The following is a 26217-nucleotide window of genomic DNA, read 5'->3' on the forward strand; positions in this document are numbered from 1 at the left end:
TTGCCATCACTAGAAACTGATGGAAGAGCCCCCACTAGTGATCCAGAGTGACAATCCTCAAAAGCCCCTGTACATGATAAAATGTCATTAATTGCTCCAGCACTAGCTGGATGGCTTGTCATGGTTCCACTCTACTCATTCATGCCTACAACAATCCTTGAAGTATGGATGAGAGGTAGTGAGTGAGTGGTCCAAAAAGTCACACAGGAAGCTATCTGGGCAGGGATCTGACCTTTGGTCACCCTATTCCAAACCCAACACTTTAATCATTATGGCAACTCACTCGCATCAGTGCCTACTACATCAGTGGTGCTAAGGATGGCAGCGTAGTAGAAACAGTACATTTTCCAAGTTTGGTTACCATCTGACTGCTTCCTGTATATAGCAACTGTGGACATTTTTACAGATGATACTTAAAGCAGTTTTTGCTGCTTTCAGTTTGTAATATGAATGGGAAAGCTATATTGGCCAAAGGCAATTTAACCCTGACCTCTTGAGTATTTATAGCAGAACTATACAGCCAATGACGTATTGCAGCTTTCTAAAAGATTAATAAACTTCCCATTATCTGTGTGCTTGAGGGTTACAGAAATAGGAGAGACACAGAACCATAGAATTATAGAGTAATGGGGTTGCAAGGGGCCTATAAGGCCATCGAGTCCAACCCACTAGCTGTCTAGCATTCTTTTGAATGCCTCAAGTACGTACTGGAGCACTTCTGAGGTAACTGATTCCATTGTTGTACTGCTCTAACAGTTCAGAAGTTTTTCCTGACGTTCAGTCAAAAATTGGCCTATCAAGATTTTTTTGAGTTTTGTTTCGGTCTTCCAAGGCATTAGCTATTCCACCCAACATCGTATCATCTGCAAATCTGATAAGCATTCCATGCACCACCCCCATCCAAGTCATGAATAAAAATGTCGAAGAGCACTGGGCCTAGGACTAAGCCTTGGGATACTCCACTTGTTACCTCCTCCCAGTTTGAAGGAGTCATTGACAAGCACAGCTAGGATGAGTGAGAAGACTATACAGGCCTCAAAGTCCTTGAGTTTCCCTCCCAGAGCTTCAAAGTCTGATGTGATTTCTTTGTAGTTCCTCTTCACTGTGTCATTTATTCCCAAGTGGATGAGAAGAAAGGGATATGCATCTGTGGATTTTATGAGCAATGGCAATCCTTCTGTCACATCCTTAATCCTTCCAACAGGGAGACAGAATACCTGGAGTGTCCATCTTCCCTGCATAGTTCAATTCAATCCCAACACAGTAGGGAGTCTCCTACTACAAATACTTTTCTCTCGTTCTTAGGGGGTGGGTTTAGTGACTGTGCTTTTTGAACTTCAGCCTCTCTCATGTCCTCTCCTTGCAGTTTCCTGTACGTCTTCCTCTGCATGCTATCTGCCAGAATCCTCTTCAAGAATCTGAAAGCAATTTTGCAGTTGGACTGGTGAAAAGTGTCTTCTCCTTCTTTTCCTCCAGACTGTGATTATTTTCCATGATGTTTCCTCCGCTATGTTTGTTCTCTCCTCCGCATTTTCCTCCTCTGCTTTGTCCTGCTGTTCTTCCACTTTCAGTGCCTCCCTTGGCTGCTGCTGCTGCTCAAGAGTTCTATCTATGTACTCCTCATCTTCTCTTATACCAGACCTGGGCAAAGTGCAGCCCGAGGGCCACATACGGCCCGCGAGCTGCTCCTGTCTGGCCTGCGGACAGTTTTGAACATCTAAACCATTTATAGCTTTTTGTCTAAAGTAGATCAGTTGCTTTTCTTTAACATACCACAAAAAACCTCTTTAGTATTTGTGAAGATTAACAAGTTTAAAATAAAAACAATTATAACATCACTGTTTCATTTTATTTTTAAGTAAAGTTGGTTCGGCCCCTGAACACAGTTCAGATTTTTCATGTGCCCCCCCTTATAGAAATTAATTGCCCACCCATCTTATACCCTTCAGTGTGACCACTTGCTGCTCCAGTTCTCTCATTTTCTCTTTCTACAGTACTAGCACTTTGTACTTGCTGAATGCCTGTGTTGTTTTTAGACACCACTCAGGCATCTCTTCCTTCCAACCTCCCTGCCACCTTTTTACTTTCTTCTGTTTGTCTTTGAGTGCCCTTTCCTTTGCCTTGTCTGCCTTGAAGCACCTAATGTACCACAACACACAGCTGGTGGATCATATTCATATCCCTCAGTCTCAGACTGGGTCTGTCTGGTTAGAGGATTATGAGAGTTGTCATTGATAGACTCACCATTAGTAGACACACAGTAGATCTGTAATTGAAAGACATGTAACAGGACTCGGGAAAGCTACTTTTTTAGGCTGCATCTTCCATAACTCTCTAAAGAGAGTTGAGGTCTTTAAAAGGAACTTATCTGACATCTAATTCATAAATTCCCTGCAAATGTGTAAGGAACACAGTGATACACAGTGGACAAACCAAAAACATACTAGCAGAGTGTGATCATTTGCATAACCTGGGCTGTGCCAGGTAGTCCAACACGAAGACTTCCATTGTCTGTTAGTTCCAAACCAGAACTTGAAAAGTCACTAGCAAGAAGAATGAATATAATGATATCCTGAAGCTACACATACAGTAACTGAGCAGTAGCACCATGATTCCCAAGAGCATCATCCTACCACTCCTCAGTTATGGATGGCTTTTGCATATCATTATACTCTTTCTTCTTAAAAGAGGCTTTCCCAGCTCTGCTTTGAATAAAGGATCAATAGATCCGCCCGGTTGACTCCCGTAGTCACGAATAGGTGCAAGTCCTCTTCATTCTGTTTTTGAGGTTTAATTAGGATATGAAATCAAGCTTGTCTTCTGGAAGTCACATACGGCTGAAGAGAGGTAAACTTTAATTAGTTTGCCTGCGTGGCTCCATATGTCAACTGTTTGCTCAATTAGGTTTCACAAGGAAGTTGAGCATGTACTTCCCCACACCTATAATTTCCTTTCTGGGATGCAAAGTGGCTAATCAACACCCTAATCAACTGGATGCAGTTTCCTTTTCCACATAACATATACACAGTGTATGTGTGACATGTATACTCAGCACTCCCCTCCTCTGGTACAAATATGTCAGTGCAAACTGTCTTTGGACAAATATATAAATATGAACCAAAGCAGGCACATTTCTGTGTTTCTGGGAGAATACAGTATTTGAGCAGAGTGAAGAGACCGGAGCATTAACAGAGCACAGTGGCATCCCCACAGATCCCTTCTGAGAAATCCAGCATTCAACTATTTTGATTAGAAATCCGGAAAAGGGTTTTAAAAAGAAACTAAGAGAGATGATGAGCTGATGACAACAGAGAAAGAGAATATGCCCTTTTTTTTAAATATTATCCTTCCCTACCTTTCCTACTGCAAAATAATTTATTAATTCATGACTATCTGTGACCCATTAACTAATATTAGTGGTCCTGAAAGTTATTGTATGGATTACTTATACTCATAATTTGTTCTGTTTTTAAGGTCTGGATGTATCTTTTCACAGCAATCTACATTCCACACACTCTTCTTTACCAGTTGTTCAACTATAAGATGCAATTTGTGACATGCTATGGCATACTGATACTATCCATACTGATATTAACCTCCAGAGCCTGAGCAGGGAGGGGCAATTCCTGGCATAAAGGAGATGCACTGGACTTGTCCATGGATTCACTGGAGGTCACAACACTGCCATCATCAAAATGTGTGATAGTCACCACTTTTGCACTGGAATTCACCTTTCTGTGACCCAGGGAGGCGACAAAGCATCTTTCAATACCATAGAATCCCACCAGCATACAAGACAGAGTGTCTGCTTCTCTTTGAGAAGAAAAGGGAAGATTATTTGATTCTCTCCCCCCCCCCCCCCGTGGCAGCTCCAAAGCCAAGCATTTTTATTTTATTTGTTTGTGATACAGTTTGGCAGTGGCTGCAGCAAATAAGGGGCAGTGGGAGGGAGGGGTACCCAGCGTGGAATAGTGGATAGAGTGACAGACTAGGACTCTGGAGACCAAATCCCCATTCGGCCATAGAGTGAAACTGGTAAACCCACTTCTTAAATATCTCACCTTGAAATCTCTAATAGGGTTGCTATAAGTCGGTTCTAGCTTGACAGAACATAATTAACAAATGGAAGGAAGGGTGGTCCTGAAAGCAGTGTCGGTGCACAAGCACAGAACTCGGAAGCAGGGCTAGCACAACTGCCCCGTGTACAATACAATTTCTCCACTAAAATATATAAAGCACTTCCACAGACACAACACAAAGCAAATCAGACTTTCGGTGCTGCTCTGATAAGCTTTCCATTTCTACTGGACTCTCTGTGCCTGCCTCTTCTCCAGTTTGTCTTCATTCATACTCTTCTTGGCACAATGTGAAAAGAGAAAAATCACACACCATGTGAAAACGTGTGGACTTTCCCCCTTTCTACCATCCTTGCCTGTAATTAATCAGCGGTGTAAAGCAAACCTATCAGGCCATTTCCCACAGGTAACGGCACAACGGGCTACTTCACATGGAGAGGCTACCTTAAAGTAGTGGCTCCCAACCTTGGGTAACCCAGGTGTTCTTGTACTGCCGTTCTCAGAAGCTTTCACCACCAGCTGTGTCGGCCGGGGTTTCTAGGAGCCGCAGTCCCAAAACATCTGGGTTGCCCAAGGCTGGCAACCACTGCCTTAAAGGAACAGCTCCCAGATCTGCAGCCTGGCACTTTGTCACCTCTCCAAAAGGCCTTACCAGGCACACTGCTGGTATTAGCAGATTGCCTCCTACAGCTGTAGAGCTTCTGGAAGCAAGCAGCCTGTCCCAATGCTGAGATCAGGCCTTGGAGGTGAAACAGTTGTTGCAGACTCGAAAGCTTCAGGGTCCGGGGGTCAGGTAAGGTTGGGACATCTCTGAAGTGTCCAACTCAGGTGGCTCATGGAGTCTTAAGTCGGCTGGCTCAGAGGTCTCAGGTAGGGCTTGCTCAGGGATCTTCTCCACTGGCTCCTCAACCTCTGACAAAACATTCATATTCTATACCAATGGTTCCCAAACTTGGGTTCCCAGATGTTCTTGAGCAACAAATCCAAAAAATCCTGGCCAGCACAGCTAGCGGTGGAGGCTTCTGGGAGTTTCCATCCAAGAACATCTGGGGACCCAAGGTTGCGAACCACTGCACTGTACAGAAGATTGTGTTGTGTTTCAATTCACATTCTACTGGCACTAAAATAAACATATGGTTACTACATTTTTTCCTGGCATTTCTTCTATAACCTTAGGTGAAACTTCCATGTTCAGTAGCAATCCACCTCTAAAAGTTGAGGCAGAGCCTGCGTGTTCCTTCTGTTGCACAAGCAACTGGACAAGTCTTCCAACATGTGCAAGGAAGCATGGATACATTATTGCACAAGCTTGGAAAACAGCACAACCATTCAGAAAAAGCATAGTAGCTAAGATGGAGAAACAACCTTATTCCAATGAAATAATTAGCAATAAGCAAATAAATTAAAATGACCAGTGATATTAAGCTGTAACCCTCCATGCTCAGACTGTTGGTACCCAGACTCCCATTTGAAATCCAAAACATTGTTTTCAGTTGTAAGGAAAAAGCAACACAAAACTGTACAGTTCCAATGCATCTATATTAACTCCCATGACTTCAACTCTCTGATTGCTTTCTTCAGGCAAGCAGTAGTTTCTACCCCCACCTCAAATCTAAATTAGCTCTTCATATTCTAGTCTCATTTTATTTAATCTTCCTCTTTCAATTAAATTGAATTGTCTGTGATCTTCTTAACTTCCTTTGCTTCTCTGAATTGTAAATTCAGAGTGAAGACTAATTTTGGCTCACCCCTTTGTTTGAATACCCTACTTTGTTTTGCAGTCCAAAGCTACTTTCTTTTACAAATCCTATTTTCAAGAGGATACTTTAGATAAAGACTCTGATCATAGGAGGTCAATGAAGATGTTTGGTTTGGAAGACATTTGATAATTCCTCATTTGAAATTAAATCTCTACACCTGTACCTATTTTTTTAAAAAAAATAAAATAAAATATGGAAATGAAACAAATATGGAAAATATTTCCAATATACAGTACTTACTGGATTAATCTGATTAGCACATGGAAAATATGCCAACACTTGAAATAAAACCCACAAATCCCTTATCTATTACCACAATAGTGAATTCATGACCTAATAATAATAAGAGTAGTAGTAATAGTAAAGATTTTGGGTGTGGTCTTAAAATCCTTTGCATTTAATGCACATACTGATGGAGATAACCAAACTGAAGAACTCTTTCCATCCTGTTTTAATCCAGGTGAGAGCACTTCCCTCAAGAATCTCAGCGCAAGAATCATTTTCATCAGGGAAGTACTGAATTTTGGTTAATTTAAATGAAACAGCTAAGCATACAGCCCTGTCTCTGATATTAGGTATTACAATAACAATGTAATCCACAAGTTCAGATAAGGCAATCTAACAAAGACTGTATAGGAACTGTCTGGAATCTCAAACTGCATATACATGTCAGTACAGATATAGATTCCCACCGGACTATCAACACTATTTAACTTTCCCTGACCATTTCTGGTCCAGGGAGTAGTGTACACATCACCGAATGTGGTGTTGAGTCTTCCTCAAGGAAGCAGTGATAGAACTATTACTGGGGAAGGACTCTCCCCTGAAACGGAGGTTTACACTAACTGCTGCCTTGTAAAAGAAAAACTAACCCACAAAACGCCTTTTTGAGAAAGATGCTCAAGTGGTTAGTGGCAACATGACATGAAGCATTCCGGCAGAATTCCGGTTCACTAGAGGCATTTAAGCCTCAGCTTCAACCCAGGCATGGAATGGAACCAGCCTCCTTTATCCTGAGGTGTACCTTCATCAAGAGAAGGACACAAGTAGCATGACCCTCTTGTTCTTAATCTTTCAGCAGCTTTGACACTGTTGACTGTGACATCCTCTTGGATCAGTTCTGTGGGTTTCTGCCTGGGAGGCATGCTCAGGTAGGGTTCAGTTGTGTTTCCTGTCTACAGGGCTGGTTCTGGAGAGTATCCTTCCCCCAGACATATCACTATGGGACACCTGAAGGTACCTTTTTCGTTTCCTATAATACTTCATATCTATATCAAATCACTGTGTGCTCTCGCTAAGAGAGGATACCATCCCAGTATGCTCATGACACTGAGTTCTCTCTCTTGGTTTGCCTATGGATTAGAGGAGGCTGCCCATGGCCTAGATCCGTGCTTGAACGCAGTGGAGGGCCAATAATTTATCCAAATACGACAAAGGCCCTGTGGGGAAATGGCTCCCATGTGCTAGCGTTAGGGGAGTAAACAGCATCACACGGGGCTGTCTTCTCCCTGAAGGAAAGAGGTGGTGGTCTTGGGCTGCTCTTGGATCTATTTATTTGTTTGTTTGTTTGTTTGTTTGTTTGTTTGTTTGTTTCTATCCCGCCTATCTAATCAATTAAGATTACTCTAGGCGGCTTACAACAATAAAACAACAACAATATAGTTAAAACAATTTTACAAAGGAGAAGTTGCAACAGGTTGGGACAGAACTAGGGAGTAGAAGGAAAGGGGGATCAGGAGCTGACAAAGGGGAAGGCCTGCCGAGGCCCAAAGGACTTCTGTGGCTAGAAGCGCCTACTAACCTCTGAATCTGGCATACCGACTGCACCCACTTCTAGACAGGCAAACCTCAAGATGTGATTACTCTATATGCTGCTGCCCTGAAGGCTGGCTCGGATGCTGCAGCATAGGCAGTGGCTAAGTCATCAACTACATCTGTGCTAAAGGATCTGCACTGGGGCCCAAGCCAGTACTGTCCACCGAACTAACTTCAAACTGCTGGTATTAGCATACAAAGCCCTCTACAACCAGGTTAGCTCAAGAAAGCTCTGCTCCAGTGAGGCAACAATTATCAGAGGAGACACTGTTATCTGTGCTGTGTCCTATGGATTTCCATTTGATGGCAACACAGAAGCAGGTCTTCTTGGTGGTAGCATCCATCCTGTGGAATGAATTCCCTTCCACAATATGTCAGACCTCAGCACTGTTGTAGACATTTATTTAATACCTTTTTTCCCCTTCCCTTTGGCTTTCCCCCAGTCATGAGATGCTTGGCGCTCTCTCATATATTAAAAGAGTGTGTTTTTGTTGAATTCTCACATGCTATCACTATAAATTATTTTGAGATTTTTTGCAAATGACAAAAAAAAATTCAAGAATACAAGTAAGACATTTTTCTCATGTCTTATTGCCCTTCCTCACTTGATGTGCTTAAGGTGATTTTCAAACATTGAAGTATTTTTGTCTCTTCTTTTCCTTGCTCAAAATACTTCATTAAACAGTGCCAAATTATCACTTGACTCAATAGGCTAATTAAAAGGCAGTTCATAGACTTTTATGTTAAAAAGCCTTTCAATCTCAAAGTGGTTCTCCCTAAGGAGGTGTGCACAGTTGCTAGGGACATGCAAATTCTTTCCTGGCCAGGGAAGAGAGTCTCTGTAACCAGGCTTTGGTTTGCCATCTGCTGTCTTCAGATGAGTCTCAACTATTCTTTCTCTCTCTTTGAGCTAAGAAATGAACCACATCATTATACCTACTGGAAAGATACAATAGTAGATATGTTGAGGGGATATAGAGCTATGCCATAGTACACCCTCTTACTTTAATTCAGAATGAAATTTACACTAGAAGCATTTGGCTATAGCCATGGATTTTATAACCATTCTACCTTTTTATTATTGTTGCTGTTTGCATCCTTCAGAATAATTGCAGAATGGAGTGAAAGCATCTTCAGACATGTGGGTTCACAAGGTGAGTAGCTATGGCACAGACATTGTAGCACTGTTGTAATCAAATGGAAGTCCTAATTACATCTCAATGAAACTACGAATCCCTTTGTCTGCACTTAAAGGCCAGCAAGAAAGTTAAAGTAGATTTAATGTGCAATCCTCCATAATCAATTGTTGGGAACTTCCAAATTACAGAACACGAATAGATAGCAGGGCATTCCCATTCAGCCCACCAGTTCCATCAGCTCCACATCTCTTTTGATTTGCTGCATCCCAACAGAGATCCTCAATAATAGAAACTAATAGAATTAAGCGATATTGGGCTGATAATTCAGTTTAAATATTATTTAAACATAAACTATGCATTAACAGCTAGAAATAGAGATGAGTACGAACCAGAAAAATGGCAGTACATTGTGGGCCACGAACCACAAATTTCCTAAACTTTTGGAAAAACAAATCATGAATAGGTTTGGTTTCAAAGTTTGGGAGCCCTAGAATGCCCCCTCCAACCACCCAGAGAAACTCAAATCACCAAAACACTTCCTCTGGCTCTCCTCTACACCCCCTCAAAGTTTGGTGAAGTTTGGATTTCAGGTGTCTGAGTTATGCACCATTAAAACAAGTGCCCCCCCCAAGAAAGTGCCTTTTAGCAGCTGGCTTGGGGGAAAATCCAGCAGTGGTTCATGCCAGGGAACCACACAGAAGATGTTCATCAGGAGGTGGACTAGGGAGGGACAACATCCTTTCCCAACCCCCTGTGGACAATGCTTCATTGGAGGTCTGAGCTGAGGTACAGAGGTTGTTGTGTGTTCCCGGGGGGGGGGGGGCTGCCTGACACGGGAAGCCACATGTCTTTGGACATCTGAGCTAACTTGGTTCTGAGATAGACTAGCAGAAGTGGCTCTGAGGTAGGGTTGCAAGATGTCCAGCAAAAGGAGGAAATGTCCTCCTTTTTAGCCTAAGGTCCTCTGTCTGGCAGGCAAAGCTAAAAACCTTTAATATTTTGTAATATTTTATGTTATAATTTTGGATGGGAGGGGGAGAAGTGGAAGGTGGAAAGCAGTCTCTGATGGAGACACAATCTAAGACACCACTTCGGGCTGCAAATCAGCCACGCCCACGTGCTTCTGGAGGTGACTTCCTGCTTCATTTATATAGATACAGTCGTGCCTCGCACAGCGAGGTTAATCCGTTCCGGATTAACCCTCGCTGTGTGAAAACATCGCTGAGCGGGGCAGAAAAAGCCATTGGAACGCATTAAACATCATTTAATGCGTTCCAAAAGGATCCTTTACTCACCATTCAGCGATGTTCCTCTATGGCCGGCAGCCATTTTCGCGCCCTCCCCTCGCTTAACGAGGGCGCGAAAACGCTGCGCACGGCCATTTTGCGGCTTCCGGTGGCCATTTTGTAGCCGCTGAACAGCTGATCAGCGGGTCGCAAAGCACACACACACACACACACACACACACCACGAGTGAGAGGGAATGGGCGAAACAAAAGGAGAGAGTCAAGAGAGAGCGGCGGCCGGAGAAGGGCAGGATCTCTTTTTTTTAAGGGGGGAAATGTTTGAATACCGGAGGTGAAGCTGCAGGGAAGGGGAGCCAGAGCAAGAGTGGGGCTCTGCGCCAGGCACCTGCCAGAGAAAGAGGGAGAAGGAGAAGAGGTGGCAGCCGACGACGGCACAGCAAAAGGAGGCAGGAAAGAAAGGGGAACCTTCTCACAGTGCAAGTGAAGGAGCAACAACAGCAGGCACCGGGATATATCGTGTAGTTAATAAAGATTATAAGGTAATAATTGTACAATTGGCTGTTTAAATAATGGTGTGGTTTTTGTTGGGGTTTTTTTTGGTATTTTGAAAAAAAGCCTCCATTGAATTTATTTTTATTTTTTAACATGACTGTTTCTTGGTCGGTTCACTAAGAGACATTTATTGGCAGTTATTGTAACAAAATTGTATTGACTGCGGGTTTGATCCGGAACGATTCAAGTGAAACATTCAATACGTCCTCCTCTGTCCTCTTTTTTTGTCTTCTTATGTCCTCTTTTTGGTACCCATGTATCTGGCAACCCTACTCTGTGAAAATGGCTCCTGTGAATCAGTCATAGAAGCAAGCAGCTCCTCCACAGGCCTTTGAATTGTGTCTTTGGCTGCCTGACCTGCCAAATCAGTAGTCTCTAGATCCCTCCCACGGTTGCCCCCTGCTTCTAATTGACAAGAGCAGGCTGTTGGGGGTAAGGCGGGAGAAAATGGGCAAACCAACTAAACACAAGTCCAAGTCTTTTAAAAGAAAGGAGGAGGTAGCAATGGGGAGGGAAGCCACCAATCACCCCCAGAGAAGCAGCCATGATGGCTTCCTCTTCCAAGGGTGAAGGGACCGCCTTCCTCCTCCTCCTCTTCCTTAGGCCTCTTGAAGTAAGGAGGAGAAGGCGACGGAGCCTCTGCCAAGGATGCAGCAGCCCCAGTAATCGTATTGGGCCTGACAGAATAAAATATAAACAACAACAACAAACACACTTTGGGGTCTAGAAGTTCTCTGATTTTGTCCTTGTATTTTTCTGTTTCCATGATTACCATGGCGTTGCCATAAATACTGCACCCCCAAAGCCAACTACACCAGAGCACAGTTTGCTGTCCTCTGAAGATGTCAGCCACAGAGACTGGTGAAACGTTAGGAAAAACCACCTTCAGAACACGGCCAAGAAGCCCAAAAAACCCACAACAACCATTAGATCCCAGCCGTGAAAGCCTTTGTGAATACACTTTGAGTTTGTTGCTGCACATAGACTACATGTTTAACCTACTACAGCATAAATAATGAAGCTTCCCTTCAATACATATGGGTCTGATTCTCTGGAGGCCAACCACAGTTGGTTGTTAGACTTTGGACAGATAAAGTGTGTACAGTACTGAAAATCCTTCTCTTATTGCCCCCTGATAGTTACTGAAGTAAACGATTCACCAGCATAGCATATATAATGGTAACTAAAGAAAAAAGAGCTAACTAACTCAAGAAAAAAATAGTTGCTAATGCATTAACTTTTACAGTTTTCAGAGAGATAATTGAACAATGAAAGTAAAATACTGTACTGTATTCCTAAAATAAGGGAACAATTTCTATGTTAACCACTAGGTGGTACTAAAGATGACTGTTCATTGATACAACCATCTTCAAAAGCAGTAGCTTTACTATCGATTTTTCCTTACGGTGAAAGTGCTTGATGTGTCTGTCACAGAAATTGTCATAATCATAGTGTCAGCTATAGAAATGTCATCTCAAAGAAAGCTGATTAAGGTGAATTTGAAGTGAAACAAGAATTCAAAGAGTGATTAAAACTCAATCAATTTCACATCATTGAGTACTCCATATTTCTGCTCCTTTTGGAACTCTGTGGTACAGTTCATAAAAGAATGGCCAGATCTGTTCATTTGTGATTGCCATAAAAGAAGAAGAAGAAAAACCCTGACAATTGCATTTGTATTTGGGTGAGAAGTAGTTAACCGATGAAAAAAGGAGTCCATTTCTGGGGTCTTTCCCTTGCGTGGTACCACTTTCTGAATGATAGTGAACAATAGAGGGCATCTTCTTGACCTGTGTTTCCCAGCCTGGGGGTTGTGACTAGAGATGGGGATATTTGTATTCGTATACAAATATTCCCCCACAGGTGGAGATAATGAGGGTCCGGCTCCATTGGGCCAGATGGTCCACTCACAATTGTGTCGCTGCCTTCCAGTGGCTGCAGAGATTGTGTTCAGTTAGCCACTCTTTGACCAAGCAGAGAGACTTGTCTCCTGCCAAGAGTGGCGAGCCGAATGCGATCTCCGGAGCCATTGGAAGGCTCCGTGGCAGTAGTGGCAGCAGCGGAGTCGTGAGTGGACCATCTGGCCCCATGGGGCTGGACCCTCATTATCTCCACCTGTGGGGGAGCATTCGTATTCATATACGAATACCCCCATCTCTAATTGTGACTCCCAAGTGGGTTGCAAAGTGTTTTAGAGGGGTCACAGGTAGCCTCATATGTACTATAGTCCTTGTTATATAATTTCTTCCTTGACCTTTTGGAGCCAGATACTAAAGTTAGTGTATATGTATTTGGGGGAGAAAGAAGCCTCTCCTTTCTGAGAAATGATGACCTTACCCCATTAAAAATGCCATTTTATGTAAACATGATGGCAGGGTTTTTTTTTCACAAGTTACTTAACTATCATAAAAGGGGATTGCAAATGACTGCTGTAGACCATCTTGACTGCTGCCATTGGTGTTGTCAACATTCAGACTGCTCTTTACTATGTAAAGTTTGGCATCCTTTTTCCTGCTGGCAACTTGGGATCAATATTGTGCAGCAATATTGGGCCATTTCCTGTATTTTTGAATCATGGATACAAAAGAACAATATCCCACATTCATAAAACAGAGGGTTTTTTTCAGAATTGAATATAAATATAACTCAGGATATAAAAGTAACTACCAAATAAACAGAAGAGGGACAAGGGCACTCAGGCCCTGTCCACACTGGGACATTTTGTGCAGTCTGCACAGAAAAGGCCCTTATCTTCACTGTGATCTATTTTAACTTTTACTTATGCAATCCTTCTGTCCACATGGGAGATTGTGCTGTGGGTCCTCTTCTCCCATCCTAAGGTCATCTCTCTCCATGGGGGAAGAGACAGAACACTGTAAAGTTTTCTTGCTTAGCACATAGACACAGAATCCAAACAGACTCTTGGGGGAAGGGGAGACCAATTTGCAAACCCACTTTCTTCTGGGCCACTGATGCAACCCCACCTGTGCACGGGGCTTTGCTCATTTCCCTTTGCTTGCTTATATATTTAATGGCAAGCAAATGCTGCAGACCACATATCTCCCTACTTCAACTGCAAACTCTACCAGGACCTTCCATTTCTCCCTCCTTCTGCTCCCCCTTTTCTGATCCAGGCAAGTTTTGGACTGCTAAAATGCAAACCAATGCAAAGGGGCCCACTTTGTATTGCTTTTGCAAACCAAGGAAGGAAAATCCTCCAGGCTTGCTCTGTCCTGACTGGATGAAAATAAAATGTCACAAGTAACACTGCATCATTAGAGAAATGTTTTTTAAAAGAAAAGAAAAAATGCAGTGGAATTGAAAACTACAGTTTAAAAGGGAGTTCCTGCCATCCATTGCAATAACACAACCCACCTAATATGTCACAAGGTTGTCACCACAGTTAACTCCGCCCACAGTTCCATTTTGGTGCAAGTTAACTCTTCACACAGTTCAAGCAAGATCTAAATCATGCCAAAAAGAATACATGCCCTAGTGCTGTGCCAGAAAGGTAGGCAACAACTCTTAAAGGGGAAGGATGGATAGTTCTAAATAGAAAGGCATGTGCATGCCATTGTTTGGCTTAATCCAAACTATGCCAACAGCGATCCATATATTGATCCATATATCGATCCATATATGCCAGTGTGGACAGGCTGTAAGCTTGATTGTAACCTGCCACACCTAATTATGACTAATTAATAAAGTGCTGGATTGCATTTCAGTTCCACAATTGGATGCTTGACCAAGCACACAATAGAGAGGCACCCCAGCACGTTGTCAATTAACTGTAATTTGCCAAAGCAAGTTACGTAAAATCTTCCATAAGCAGCAATAGGATTTTGGCCATTGTATTTGCTGAAAATATGTGCATTCACTTCACTAACTTATTTTCACTAGGAAGCTCCTGCCAGCTGGGGCTTTCTTCCACACATTCAAATAGCAAAATATATGATGAACTGTACACAAGGGTCATCATGATGCTGAAATAGCTTACCAGCTCCCGGTTTCTTATGTGTGCAACAGTGCAAAACTTTGAAACAGAGGTCAATCAGTAAAACAAATAAAAACCCATGACCTGTATTTCTCTTCACTCCATCTGGAGTTCAGAACTGCTCCATGCCATGTATCTCCATGATCAGAAGGCTGTGCCTTTCAAGATCAATAGCAACTCTCTCCAATCAATATCAGGGGTTTTGTGCAAAGTCTATTAATGTGTGTTGATCCTAGATGACAATAATATGTAAAGAACTGGGTTTCCGTGCCAACAAAATCATACAGTCACACTTCTAAATAGTAGCTCTCAACTTAAGGTTGGTATCCCAGGGCATATAAATATGAAGTCTTTACCTAAGAGATTGAGTGCAGTTTCAGAATGTCATGCAAATAATAATAATAAATAATAATCTTATAAGTGCAGAGCTAGATCCATCCCTATGGATCATCAAGTCTAGTGCTTGTCAAGGAGGCACAGTGGGGAATCGAACTTCCAACCTCTGGCTCTGCAGCCAGATGCCTAAGTCAATGAACTGAGGAACTAGAAACCAGAAATCAACACCAGCATTGTAATGCGCCCTCTAATCTCACTTTAGGAAGCATCCATTCTTTATGCTGAAATGGGAATAATTGCCCTTCATCTGCAACCCTCATTAGAGGTCCTCCCAGATTCAAGGATGGACTTTGTATATGCAGCAAAAGTGGTGGTGGGGAAGGGAATGGATCCGGGCCGTCCCTGTCCATCTGTTTATACCTGTCGATCAAGGTATTTGTCATTCACAAGCCAAAGCCTAACCCATGACGAAACGCCTTGAAGATTCCTTCATCCAGATCAAGGAAGATCTGTCAAATGGCCCAGGCTTGATGCCTTACAAGGGGCTTTCAGAGGAGCTAATCCAGGGAGACTGACGTTCTGCTGAACTGCTGTTCCCAAAGCACCTGTACGCCCCTCTTCATTCTCACAGTTGCCCTGCTTGACCCCCCCCCCCACCAAGCTGGAAAGATCTGAGAAGGTAATGGCCCCTTCCGGCAGCTGCAGGCTAATCAGTGTCACCCTGGCACTGTGTGTGGGGGGGGAGCAAGTGGCCCCGTGTGGGAGCACAGTGGCATGGCTGCGTTCAGGCTGCCGCTCACACTCTTACTGCATTTGCTTTCTTTTCCCTGTGACTGACTGTCTAACTGAGTATGTGTGCGCCTATGCCTGTGGCAGCACTGATATTAAATAAAAGAGAGCACGACCCAGGGAAATACAAAAGGAGATGAATTGAGAAAGAAGAGAGGAGAATACTAGGGGAGGAAATGGGGTGAGGTGGGGTTATATGCCTGGGAGGCTGGTCTAAGAAGTGATAAAATGATCACTAGACCTGACACTGTCTCAGCAGATTGTGCTGGCCTGAAGCATCCATTGTCCAGGCGCTCCACGGGGCACCGTGCCACGTTATGAACCCAGCTTGCTAGCCAGCAGGCTGCCCTTCATGCCTTGTCCTCCGCCTGTCTGGCTCAACGCCTGGATTTTTCCCCAAGATTAGAAAGTGATTCTAGGACGGCAGCCAAAACAGGAGTGGGGGAGGAGCAGGAATACCCAAAGGCCATGATCCACTGAACACTGGCTTCTGTGGAGCTGGCTCTGTCTCAAATCTCCATCCATATGACAGGACAATTAAGAGAAATATTATTGCCCCTTTAGTTTGCGTGTCCAGTCATCACCCTGGGGAAATACAGTGCTCCATTTTTTCCTGAAAATCCTAATGGTCAAAATCCATTAGGTGTAGTAAATCACACTAGAGTAGGACCACTGAAGCTCAGAGGATTTGGCAAGTCCCCTCTTCCTTAAGTTCCATTGATTCAAATGGGCCTGCTCTAACTGCAACTTGATTTAAGTTCCATTGATTCAAATGGGCCTGCTCTAACTGCAACTTGATAGAAGAGGCCTATTTGAATCAATGGAACAGGGATGTCTGAGAACCAGGGACTATATTACCTACCACGTCTCTCAGGTTTCCCCCTTCCTTCTGGGTTTAACTGCAATCTTTACGGTATTTAGAACAGTGATCGATCTTTCCAGGACCAGTAGACTATAGCAAGCTATCCCTGTTGTAATATAAAACATGTGTGTTTTGATCTTGAATAAGCAGCTAAGGACCATTAGCTTTACAAAGGACATGCTTCTCATTTGCTGATATGGACTGATCCAGCGGCCTACAGGGACTGCTATAAAAGAGCAAATTTACCACTACACCACAATCAAATTTACCACTACACTTTCAAATTTACCCAAGTACCACAATCTGAAGGTACTTGGGAAATAAATGCAAGGTGTTGATGCTGACAAACTCTGGCCCAAGAAGTAGTAGTGAAATCAGCATCCTGACAGTGCTACACCATTGGCTGTACAGGATCAACACACGACCAATGTTCCTTTCCCCCAGTAATGTTGCCTTTCTCCTGTTTGAGAACAAGGTGTATGCAAATAAATCTTTAGTAGCACTCACATCTAGATGATTAAATTGGAGCAGACCGCTTGCTCATTTTTATAATTGCATCCTTATGAAAGAAGGAGGGATTAAAGTCAGTCAGAACACAGCCTTTTGCATATCAAAACAGACGTACGTTTCACTAAGTTCAATGGGGTTTACTCCCAGACAAGTGGATACAGCATTGCAGCTTTAATTAATTATGAGTTTGCCAGATATAAGCAGGGCTATTAATGATAGGACAATTTGTAGGTCATTAACTCACAGGGTTACCATAAATTGGAAGTTATTTGACAGCACATAACAATGCCAGCAACACTTAACAGAATGAGAGGAAGTCATAGTTCAGCTTAATGCAGCAGTTTAGGTACTGTAATAGGCCCTGTTATGGTTTAAAAGTCTAACAGTGCCATCCGCTCAAATGCATGTCCTGCTATGTCTGTTTGGGTTTCCTCCCAGGTATGTGGGTTTATGATTGCAGTTTATGTGTCTTCTAATAACACATAACAGGAAACTGTTTTGAATTTTGAATCTTTGGGACTATTGCGCTTGAAAAACAGCAGCTGAAATCTGTCACTTAGTGTAATAAATTGCAATGGAATGTGTCCATTGAATCAGTGGGGATTTAGGGAGTCAACTTCTTCATAAATTCCACTGATTCAAATGGGCCTACTCTAATAAGACTTACTATGCTAAGCCAGAGAATTTCAGCTAGTTAAATTATAATGGGAAGGGTAAGGATATGGGATTCTAAGGAAAGGAGGGAGAAAAAGTGAGCGGGAGAGCAGAAGGGTTTTGGTACACTGGATGAGAGACAGGTTTTTCATAAATGTGTGTGGCTGTTTCCTTCTGAAAAGCTCAAGACAGGGATAAAGTGGAGGAATAAAGTAATAGAATTTTTCCTTTTTTTCTGCTATAGGTTTATTGTACAGTAGTTAGCTAACTTTATTTAAATCAGAAAAAGAAATAAATATATTTAAATGGCAATTTTGCATTAATACGTTAAAAAATTGGCCCCTCCAAGCTTAAACTGCTTGATAGTTCAGTGGTTTAGGCCTCTGGCTGGGCATTCAATTCCGCACTGTGCCTCCTTGACAGGGGACAGATCCTATGATCCATACAGTGCCTTCCAGCTCTGCAGTCCTAAGATGGTGATGATGATGAAGATGATGGTAATGCTTTTAATGATTTATGCTTTTAATTGTAATTTATTGTATTGTATTTGTTTTTACTGTACTTTATGATATTTGATTTACGCCCCAATTATATTATTATTTTGTATATTCTGTTGTTTGTTTATCTGTTGTGGCCCTGGCTGCAAGATGGGCAGTATATAAATCAAATTAATAATACTGTAATAATAATAATAATAATAATAATAACTGAGATTTCTGACATCACCAACAGCTGATTAAATTTTAGCATTTCCCCTTTTCCAATAACATTTCTATCTCCAATCTGCCCTGATTATTCTTTATGGTTGGTATATCTGGATATATTCTGATCCTCCAGATGTTGCTGGATTCCAAACCCTCCACATATCATCTCTTGCTCATTGCTGCACTGGCTAGGGCTGATGCGATAACATTTGGAAGGATGCATGTTTCCATGCCTGACGTATGGCCAAGACTCAACGCATATAGACAGCATGTGGATGCTTAACCCACACCAGGATCTTTGCTTTAATAAAGAGATAGTGCTCTTCTCAAACCAGTAAATACCCCCCCTGCAGTTCTGCTACAGAACATTTCTCTAGGTCTGAGCTGTCACTCAAAACAAACAAACAAACAAACCACCGCACACATACACACAGATATCTACTTCATGGAAGAAGATGCAAAGAAAATATACAGCTTTCTAATTGCTTCCACTCTGTAAGAAGTAAACGAGTGTGGTGTAGCAGTTAGACTGCCAAACTACATCTTAGGAAACCTGGGTTCAAGTCTAACAGCAAGTTCCAAAACTCACAGGGTGACATTGGCCCAGTCAAAAATGACTGGCAAAAAGATAATAAATAAACTTGACCCTGGCTTCCAGTATCATGACCACTAAATGTAGAGACACCTATTTTTTAATTTTTTTAACTATATTACTAAAATCATAAAGTGAATGAAATAATATTTTTAGGTTTTTTGTTTGCTTCATAGTAACTTGAAATTGAAGCCGCCTCCTCTTCCCACAATGTACCCACAGTCATAATGCATGCCTGGGCTTCTGTCATTCAGCTGTCATGAGCGTTTCAATCATTAACTATTCTTTTTATTCTGACAATGACCCTGTGGTCCAGAAAGTCAACAACAGTGTGTGCAGGTGTGCTTTCCCACCATGCCTCAGAAAACCACAGCAATGGTCAGTGCAACCATAACCCTGGGTATAACTCCCCGGTTACCTTGTTTTCAACCAACTCATGCCATCAGTCTGTGATCAGAACCCTTCTTCACTAGCGTGCCTGATGATTATATTCATAAGAGCTTTCTTTGTTCACAGTAGGGATTAAACACAATCTTCTCTGCTGAAGTATAACATTGGCTTTCATTGCCTTCTGTTGGCAGCCCCAGCATTCATTTGGGAGCTAATGGAACAGAGCTGCAAGGGGCCAAATTCGCAACAGTGCTTTCAACACATCTGCTTTCTCCCTGTCTAGCTAGGAGAAATTCTATTATCTCTCTTTACACCCTTTGGCACTGCAAGGGCTGTAAATGGCTGGCTACTGATAGCATGCAGAGAAGCTAGTATATGGAAAAAAGCTCCCATAAGAAGAGGCCACGTTTCTGCAGCTGTAAAATGTGCTTGCTAATAGAAAATTAAAGTCTGTGTCAGACTCCTGTCTTGGAGCAGAAACCAGTGCTAACTTGTCCCAGTGTGCTAATGGCAGAAGAATCTGCCTGTCATTATTTTATCTCTGTGGGTTTCTTCAAACTAGATTTCACATATAATCAGCTCTGTGGTGGCAAAGCCCTGTTTCCTCCATCTCCTGCCTTTAAATTGATTTGGAGACTGGCTCACATCAAATGAGAGTCAAGAACAGATTGTACCATTGCAGAGGGCAGGCGGGGGAAACCACTTTTCTAATGCTCCCCCATATAATAAGGGGGGGGGAAGGTTAAAGTCACTGAGAAAAAAATTATCTCCTTGTGTGCTCCCTGCTGCACTAATCTTCTGTCTGCAGAGAAACTTCTCCAGGGGGGAAATTATTCCAAAACATGATCATCTACCTGCAGACTAAAATGATACACTTCATTCTACTTCCTCATATTGCTCCATAAGCAGACCTGGCCTTAGATTGCAAATAAAGAAAAAAGCATGGCAGCTTCCTTAGTAAAACCTCAGAATGCCTTCAGATTTATTTTTTTATTATTATTCTTGGGGTCCTGTTAAAGTCATGAGATACAGTAAATATGTTGCTTGTACAGGCATATTATCAATCTTCCACAATTAAAGTCTGTTCTTGTAAAAATACTCTCGAACAGTACATGTACAAAACCATTATTTCCACCTTATTTATTTATTTATTTATTTAATTTATATGCCGCCCACACTACCCAAAGGTAGTGATCATCAAAGTGCTAAATATTACAGGGAGTGAGGAATGGCAGGATATTTTATACTGTGACAGTCTACAGCTCATACATTTCAACATAACTGCATTTAAAACAACAATAAGCTTCAAACACTCCCTTTGCCCTTCTCCTATGAGGGAAATATTCCACAGGTCTCTGTTAAGAGCCCTGTGGAGGAGTAGAACATAACACTGTAGATAAACCACCACATTTGTAAAATGTCCTTGTTGGTTCTGCTGGACCTCTCAGAGGCTTTCAATACCATTGACCATGATACCTCCTCACCCATCTCTCTAGCATGGGACTCGGAGGCACTGTTTTACTTCCTGGAGGAGAGAACTCAGAAGGTGGTGCTGGGGACTCTTGGTTCAACACTCTGGCCGGTGGTTGGTGGGGGTCCCACAGGGTTCTGTTTTGTCTCCTATGTTATTTAACATCTACTTGAAACCACTGGGAAAAGTTGCCCAGAGTTTTGGGGTTTGAAACGTATCATCAGTATCAGGATGACAACTCTATCTCTCCTTGCCATCTAAATCTGAGGAAGCTGTTTTGGCTCAAGGCCTGTGTCTGATGACAGTAATGGACTGGATGAGGGTGAATAAACTGAAATTTACCTTAATCCAGGCAAGACAGAGGTGCTTCTGGTCAGTGGAAAGGCCTGTGCTGGATGGGATTGCTCTACTTCTAAAAACACAGGTGCACAACTTTGGGGTGCTCCTGGATTCATCTCTAAGCCTGGATGCCCAGGTTTCAGCAGTAGCCAGGGGTGCCTTTGCACAATTAAAACTAGTATGCCAGCTGCACCTGTTCCTTGAGAGGTCTGATCTGGCCATAGTAGCATACTGTATGCCGTAGTTACATCATGGCTGAATTACTGTAACACGCTCTACAAGGGGCTGCCTCCGGAAAGTGTTTAGAAACCAGTGGGTCCCAAACATGGCAGCCAGATTGCTGAGGCTGGTGACAGGGATCACACAACCCCTCTGTTGCAGCAGTCTCAATGGCTGCCAATCTATTTCCAGCCACAATTCAAAGTGCTGCTTCTAACCTATAATGCCCTAAACGACTTGGGCCCAAGCTATCTCAAGGAATATGTTTCCCTTTCTTTACCTGCCCAGGTATTGAGATAATCGGGGGGGGGGCTTTTTCTCAGTGCCACCACCTTCACAGGTGTACTTGGTGGGGACAGGGAAGAGGGCCTTCTCTGTTGCTGCTCCCAGACTTTGGAACTCCCTCCCACAGGGGGTCAGGCTGTCTTTGCTTTCCTTCCACAAGCAAGCAAAGATGTTTCTCTTCAGGCAAATTTTCCCTTAATTAACAGGCTGCCTAAATGAGGTTTTTACATGGATGGTTGTGCCTTATTGCTTTGAATGTGTTTTTGGTGTGTTGCTTTTCTTTCCATCTTTCAAGGTGGTATTTCTTTGATTTTTTTTTTTTTTTGTATTTGTATACTTATGATTTTTGCTTTAAATATTGTTTTTTAATTATGCAAGCCACCTTTGGTCCATTTTAAGGAGAAAGGCAGGGTAAAAACATTTTAAATTAAATCTAATGAGCCAACTGCATCTGTTCTTGGAGAGGCCTGATTTGGTCACAGCCATATATGCTTTAGTTACATCTGGCTCGGTTACTGTAACACACTTTACCTGGGGCTATTACTTGGGTTTTAAGATATCTGAGGGAGGCCTTTCTCTTGGTCCCACACCAATCACAAAAATATTTTGTTAGGGGGACAAAACAGAGGAACTTTCCCCAAATTCTAGAACTCCTTGTTTAGATAATCTTGTACTCACTCTGTTGTCCTTCTGTTGGCAGGCAAAAATACTTTTTTTTAAAGGTTCATTTAAGCTGGAATATGGTTGAAAATAGTTCTGGCTATAACTTTCATTGTTCAAATGCAAGAGAGGATGATACCTTTTATTAGACCACAAAAATGTTTAACAAATAGCAAGCTTTTGTGGATGAAATCTACTTTCTCAAGCACACCTCCTTCATGGACAGTGCTCCTTAATCCAAGCAAGACAGAAGTGCTCCTGGTCAGTCAAAATTGCAAGCCTGTGCTGGATTCCATGGCCCATTCCTTGGTCTATCATTGCTCTGTTTTTAATTATTCTAAATGTCTGCCCTTTTCAGTTAGTTCTTTGTTAAGATTTTTATTTAAATGCAGCTGCCCTGTGCATCATTTTTGGCAGAAAGATGGGGTACCAAATACTAATTAAATAAATTACTTCCTTGTCTTGCATATTTGGACAGAGGTGAGAAATGTGTGGCTCTTCAAGCATTTTTGGTCTATGAAAGAGGTGACAAGGCTCCTATACTTTTTATTATGTGTTTGCTTATTCATTTACAGCATTTTTCATAACCTTTCTGCCTACCAGAGATCAAAATGCAATTTTTAGAAGATTACAATTTTTAAAAGAAGACATCTTTCTAAACTCACCATTAAACCGTTATTTAAAAGAAGATTCAAAAGCTGGTTTTTAAAAACCTACCATAATGACCAAAGGCAATATAGTTTTAGCTGGAAGCTCAAAACAGATCGAGCGAGCCTAACTTCCCTTGAGAGACAGTTCCACAAACTTGTTATGTATAACAGGGAATATCAACAGGTTTTGTTTGTTATGTGACACCTGGTGATACTCCTTTTCAATACTGCTTTTAAAGTTACTGGAGCGATTTCCTTTTCTCATGTAATCATCTACTGGACTACCAACCTCATAATTTCTACTAGTTATGCTGGCTGAGGCTGATGGGAGCTGGCAAGTCCCCCAGCCAAAGGGAAACTAACAAACTTTAGAAGCTGATTTTGACATGGGGTGGGTGGGGGGCAAATACCTGAATCTAGCCATTCTGCTTGCTATCATCAGGCCTAATGCTACAGCATGAGGCAGACATCTCTGGCAGCCGACTTGGGGATGTCATGAAACGTCAGCAAATTATTTTTTCCCCTTTACTATGTTATTGTTTTTTTACTCTGGAGTGGTGGGGGGGAAAGAAGAGATGCACATCGGCTTTTCTTCGCCTGCCAAAACTAATTGACCAACTTTAAGTTAGGTACTGCTGAGTACAAATGACTGGATAGATCAGGTCTGTGGTTGCAAGTGGGGGGGGGGGGAGTTGATTCGCCAGCTATGCTGTAAGCAGAGCCAGCCTGTGTGGCCTTAGACAAGCTCTGCACAGTCCCAGGAATGCATTCCTCCAAGGGACGGGAATTCCCTCTACCTGGAATATTCTCTAACTGGAAAATCCAGCAAAAAAGGTTGCCACAAGCAGCATTGACTTCACAGTACATCATTATTATAGGGAGCACCCAGCTCGCTAGGGGGTCAATGTGTACCCTGTATAATTAAATTGCAAACCGCCCAGGAAGTGCTTGAAGCTTTACAGAGAGCTACATAAGCGGCAAACGCTGGTACTTTTGCTTTGCTATGAACCTTCAAGGGGGTCGCGCTTGGCTGGCGTTCAGGCATTCAAATAATCTTGGGCACCCCCCAGTCCCTTTCTTCCGCGAAACCTGCGAAAAGGTTCTAGCCACCCCCCTCCTATCCCGGTCGCCTGTACTTTATCCCCTGGACATTTTGTGTGGTGGAGAAGGAGTGAGGCGGCCAGCAGCCCTGGGAGTCCGTGAAACCTGTCGCCGATAAGGGAGGGCCGCAGCCGCCGCCTCCGCCTGGCCCGGATAAGGAGAGAACCGGCAGGGCGATACAGTACATAGCCCTCAGGCACACACACACACATGGCGTGAGGCGGGGAAAGGCGCGGGGAGGCAGGCAGGAGGGTAGGGACGAGGACGAGGAGGGGGAGGAGTCCGGGCAGCGCCTTTACTACATCACAGACTCTAAGCACGGGGGGGGGGAAACACATTGCATTCTCTGTCTCCCTCTCTCTCTGTCTCCTTGCCCTGGCCCCCGAGGAGCGGTGAGTAAACAGCCCAAGGTGGCGGGCGACGCGGCTGAGGACCTCTTAGGCAGCGCCTTTTCCCTTCCCGAGCCCGGCGTGCGCTCTCCGTGCTGCGGGGCCCGCGTGGCTCCATGCCATTTGCTGGCCGCACATGCTCAAGGCAATCGGGGAGGAGGAGAAAGAGGAGCCGGGGGGGGGGGAATCGGCTGCGGCCGCCCGCGGCCCCAAACATAAAAGGGGGGAGTTGGGCGGGGGTTTCAACTCTCCGAAGCGAAGAGCTGTAACGGGGCGGAGGGGGGGAGAAGGGGGCGGAGGGCCCGATCCAGAAATAAGACGTCTTCGACGCTGGCCCTGCAAAAAAGAGGAATTGCAGACGCCTGACCGCCGCCCCGACTACCACCCCCACTTCCCCGCCGTTTGTGCGCTTGAGAATCGGGTCTCGCGGTAGGGTCTCTCGCCCCTTTGCTTTGCTTCCGCCCCCCCCCCCACGTCGTTCCAGTCTAGAGGTAAAATCCTGAATGGGGCCGCCTCCTGAAACTCGCTTGGCGAAGAAGGAGCGCGTGCCTGAGCGGACCCTGTGGACCGAGTTCTGTTCCTCTTGGGAATCCTGGCGACATTGGCTCGCTTCTCTTCCGTGCTCAGCCTGGCGCCGGCCACCAGGGTGTGCGGATGTCTTTGCCCTGTGGTCCGAATTTGCTGTGCGCCCCGGTCTCCTCTCTCTTTCTCTCCACCCCTTCGTGTTAGGTTTCCCCCTCGCACAGAAAAGAGCTCGGTTCTCCTCCCTCCTAGCTGAAAAGTTGGTGTGTTTTGCGTTCAAGGCAGGATTAGGCCCAAACCAGCTTGAGATGGGGTCACTTGGCGTATATGGACTGTTCTGGCCAGTCAGGAAAACTGGGGTCTGCCTTGGGCAGGATGACTGTGCTGTGGAGCAGTTAGGGCTGCAGGGAGTTAAACTAGTGGAAGCCTGTGGGTTTTCGGTGTAAACGGGCTTGGGGTTTCATTGTGGACCTAATTTGCAGCAATCTCAGGCAGGATTATTATTTAGGCAGTAACTCACCTCTTTAATGTGGCTTTCTCCATAGGATTATTTTCACACAGAATAAACCCCTCCATTCCACAGAGACCACCCTTCAGGTGTCCCATTTCTTCCCTCAGGCCCCAGGAGTTTGCTTCAGCAGAAATTGCCTAAAAGGGCCTTCTCTTCTGTATTGTCTGCATTGTCAGTTGCAGTAGTTAGTAACTCACTCCTAGTCAGGTGGTACCACCTGAGAGGATTGCTAGAGTGAATTACTGGTTATTGAATGGCAGGTGTAAAGGCATCCTGGTTCTGAAAGGCTGGGAGGTCTCACTCTTTTGGTGCAAGTGTATGGGTGAACTATGGATTGTGAATGCAGTGGTTTATAGGTTGTGCTGGGGCAGAGAGATGCCTCACACCACATTTGAAGGTCTCAGTTCTCACCGACCGACCCCAAATCTACTCTGTGCAGGTGAGCACAGCCCTCCAGAAACTTGCATGGTGCTTCATGGAGGTAAAACAGATTATGAAAATCAATTCTCTATTCAAAGAAGTCAAAGACTACTCAGGATCCAAATCTAACTAAAGTGTAATAGCATAACATTTTTTGTGTGCAGTCATTTATGTCATCTGATGAAGTAGGCTTATATCACACGGTCTGGAATCTTATTATTTATGCATGC

The 26217-nt window shown here is 43.6% G+C and overlaps 1 protein-coding gene and 1 long non-coding RNA gene across 5 annotated transcripts in view; one reads left to right on the forward strand and one right to left on the reverse strand.

The window, feature by feature from the left end:
* Positions 1-19829, reverse strand: part of LOC140701943 (uncharacterized) — a 54521-nt gene extending 34692 nt beyond the window's left edge. The window contains exon 1 of the long non-coding RNA XR_012080969.2: positions 19449-19829. This is a non-coding gene — a long non-coding RNA (uncharacterized LOC140701943). The remainder of the gene's footprint in view (positions 1-19448) is intronic.
* Positions 19830-24405: 4576 nt separating this feature from the next.
* STEAP3 (STEAP3 metalloreductase) overlaps positions 24406-26217 on the forward strand; it is a 28374-nt gene continuing 26562 nt past the window's right edge. The window contains exon 1 of one of the 4 annotated variants that reach the window (XM_020779598.3): positions 24406-24537. Coding sequence is in view for 2 of the 4 variants with exons in the window: in XM_020779595.3 (XP_020635254.2) it covers positions 25908-26006 (99 nt within the window). In the remaining 2 variants the exon portion in view is untranslated. Of the gene's footprint in view, positions 24538-24836; positions 24964-25196; positions 26007-26027; positions 26049-26217 lie in introns of those variants that run through there. The other 3 variants (XM_020779599.3, XM_020779595.3, XM_020779596.3) reach the window with 3 other exon arrangements.

Source organism: Pogona vitticeps, chromosome 1 (assembly GCF_051106095.1).
Source record: "Pogona vitticeps strain Pit_001003342236 chromosome 1, PviZW2.1, whole genome shotgun sequence".
Taxonomy (NCBI): domain Eukaryota; kingdom Metazoa; phylum Chordata; class Lepidosauria; order Squamata; family Agamidae; genus Pogona; species Pogona vitticeps.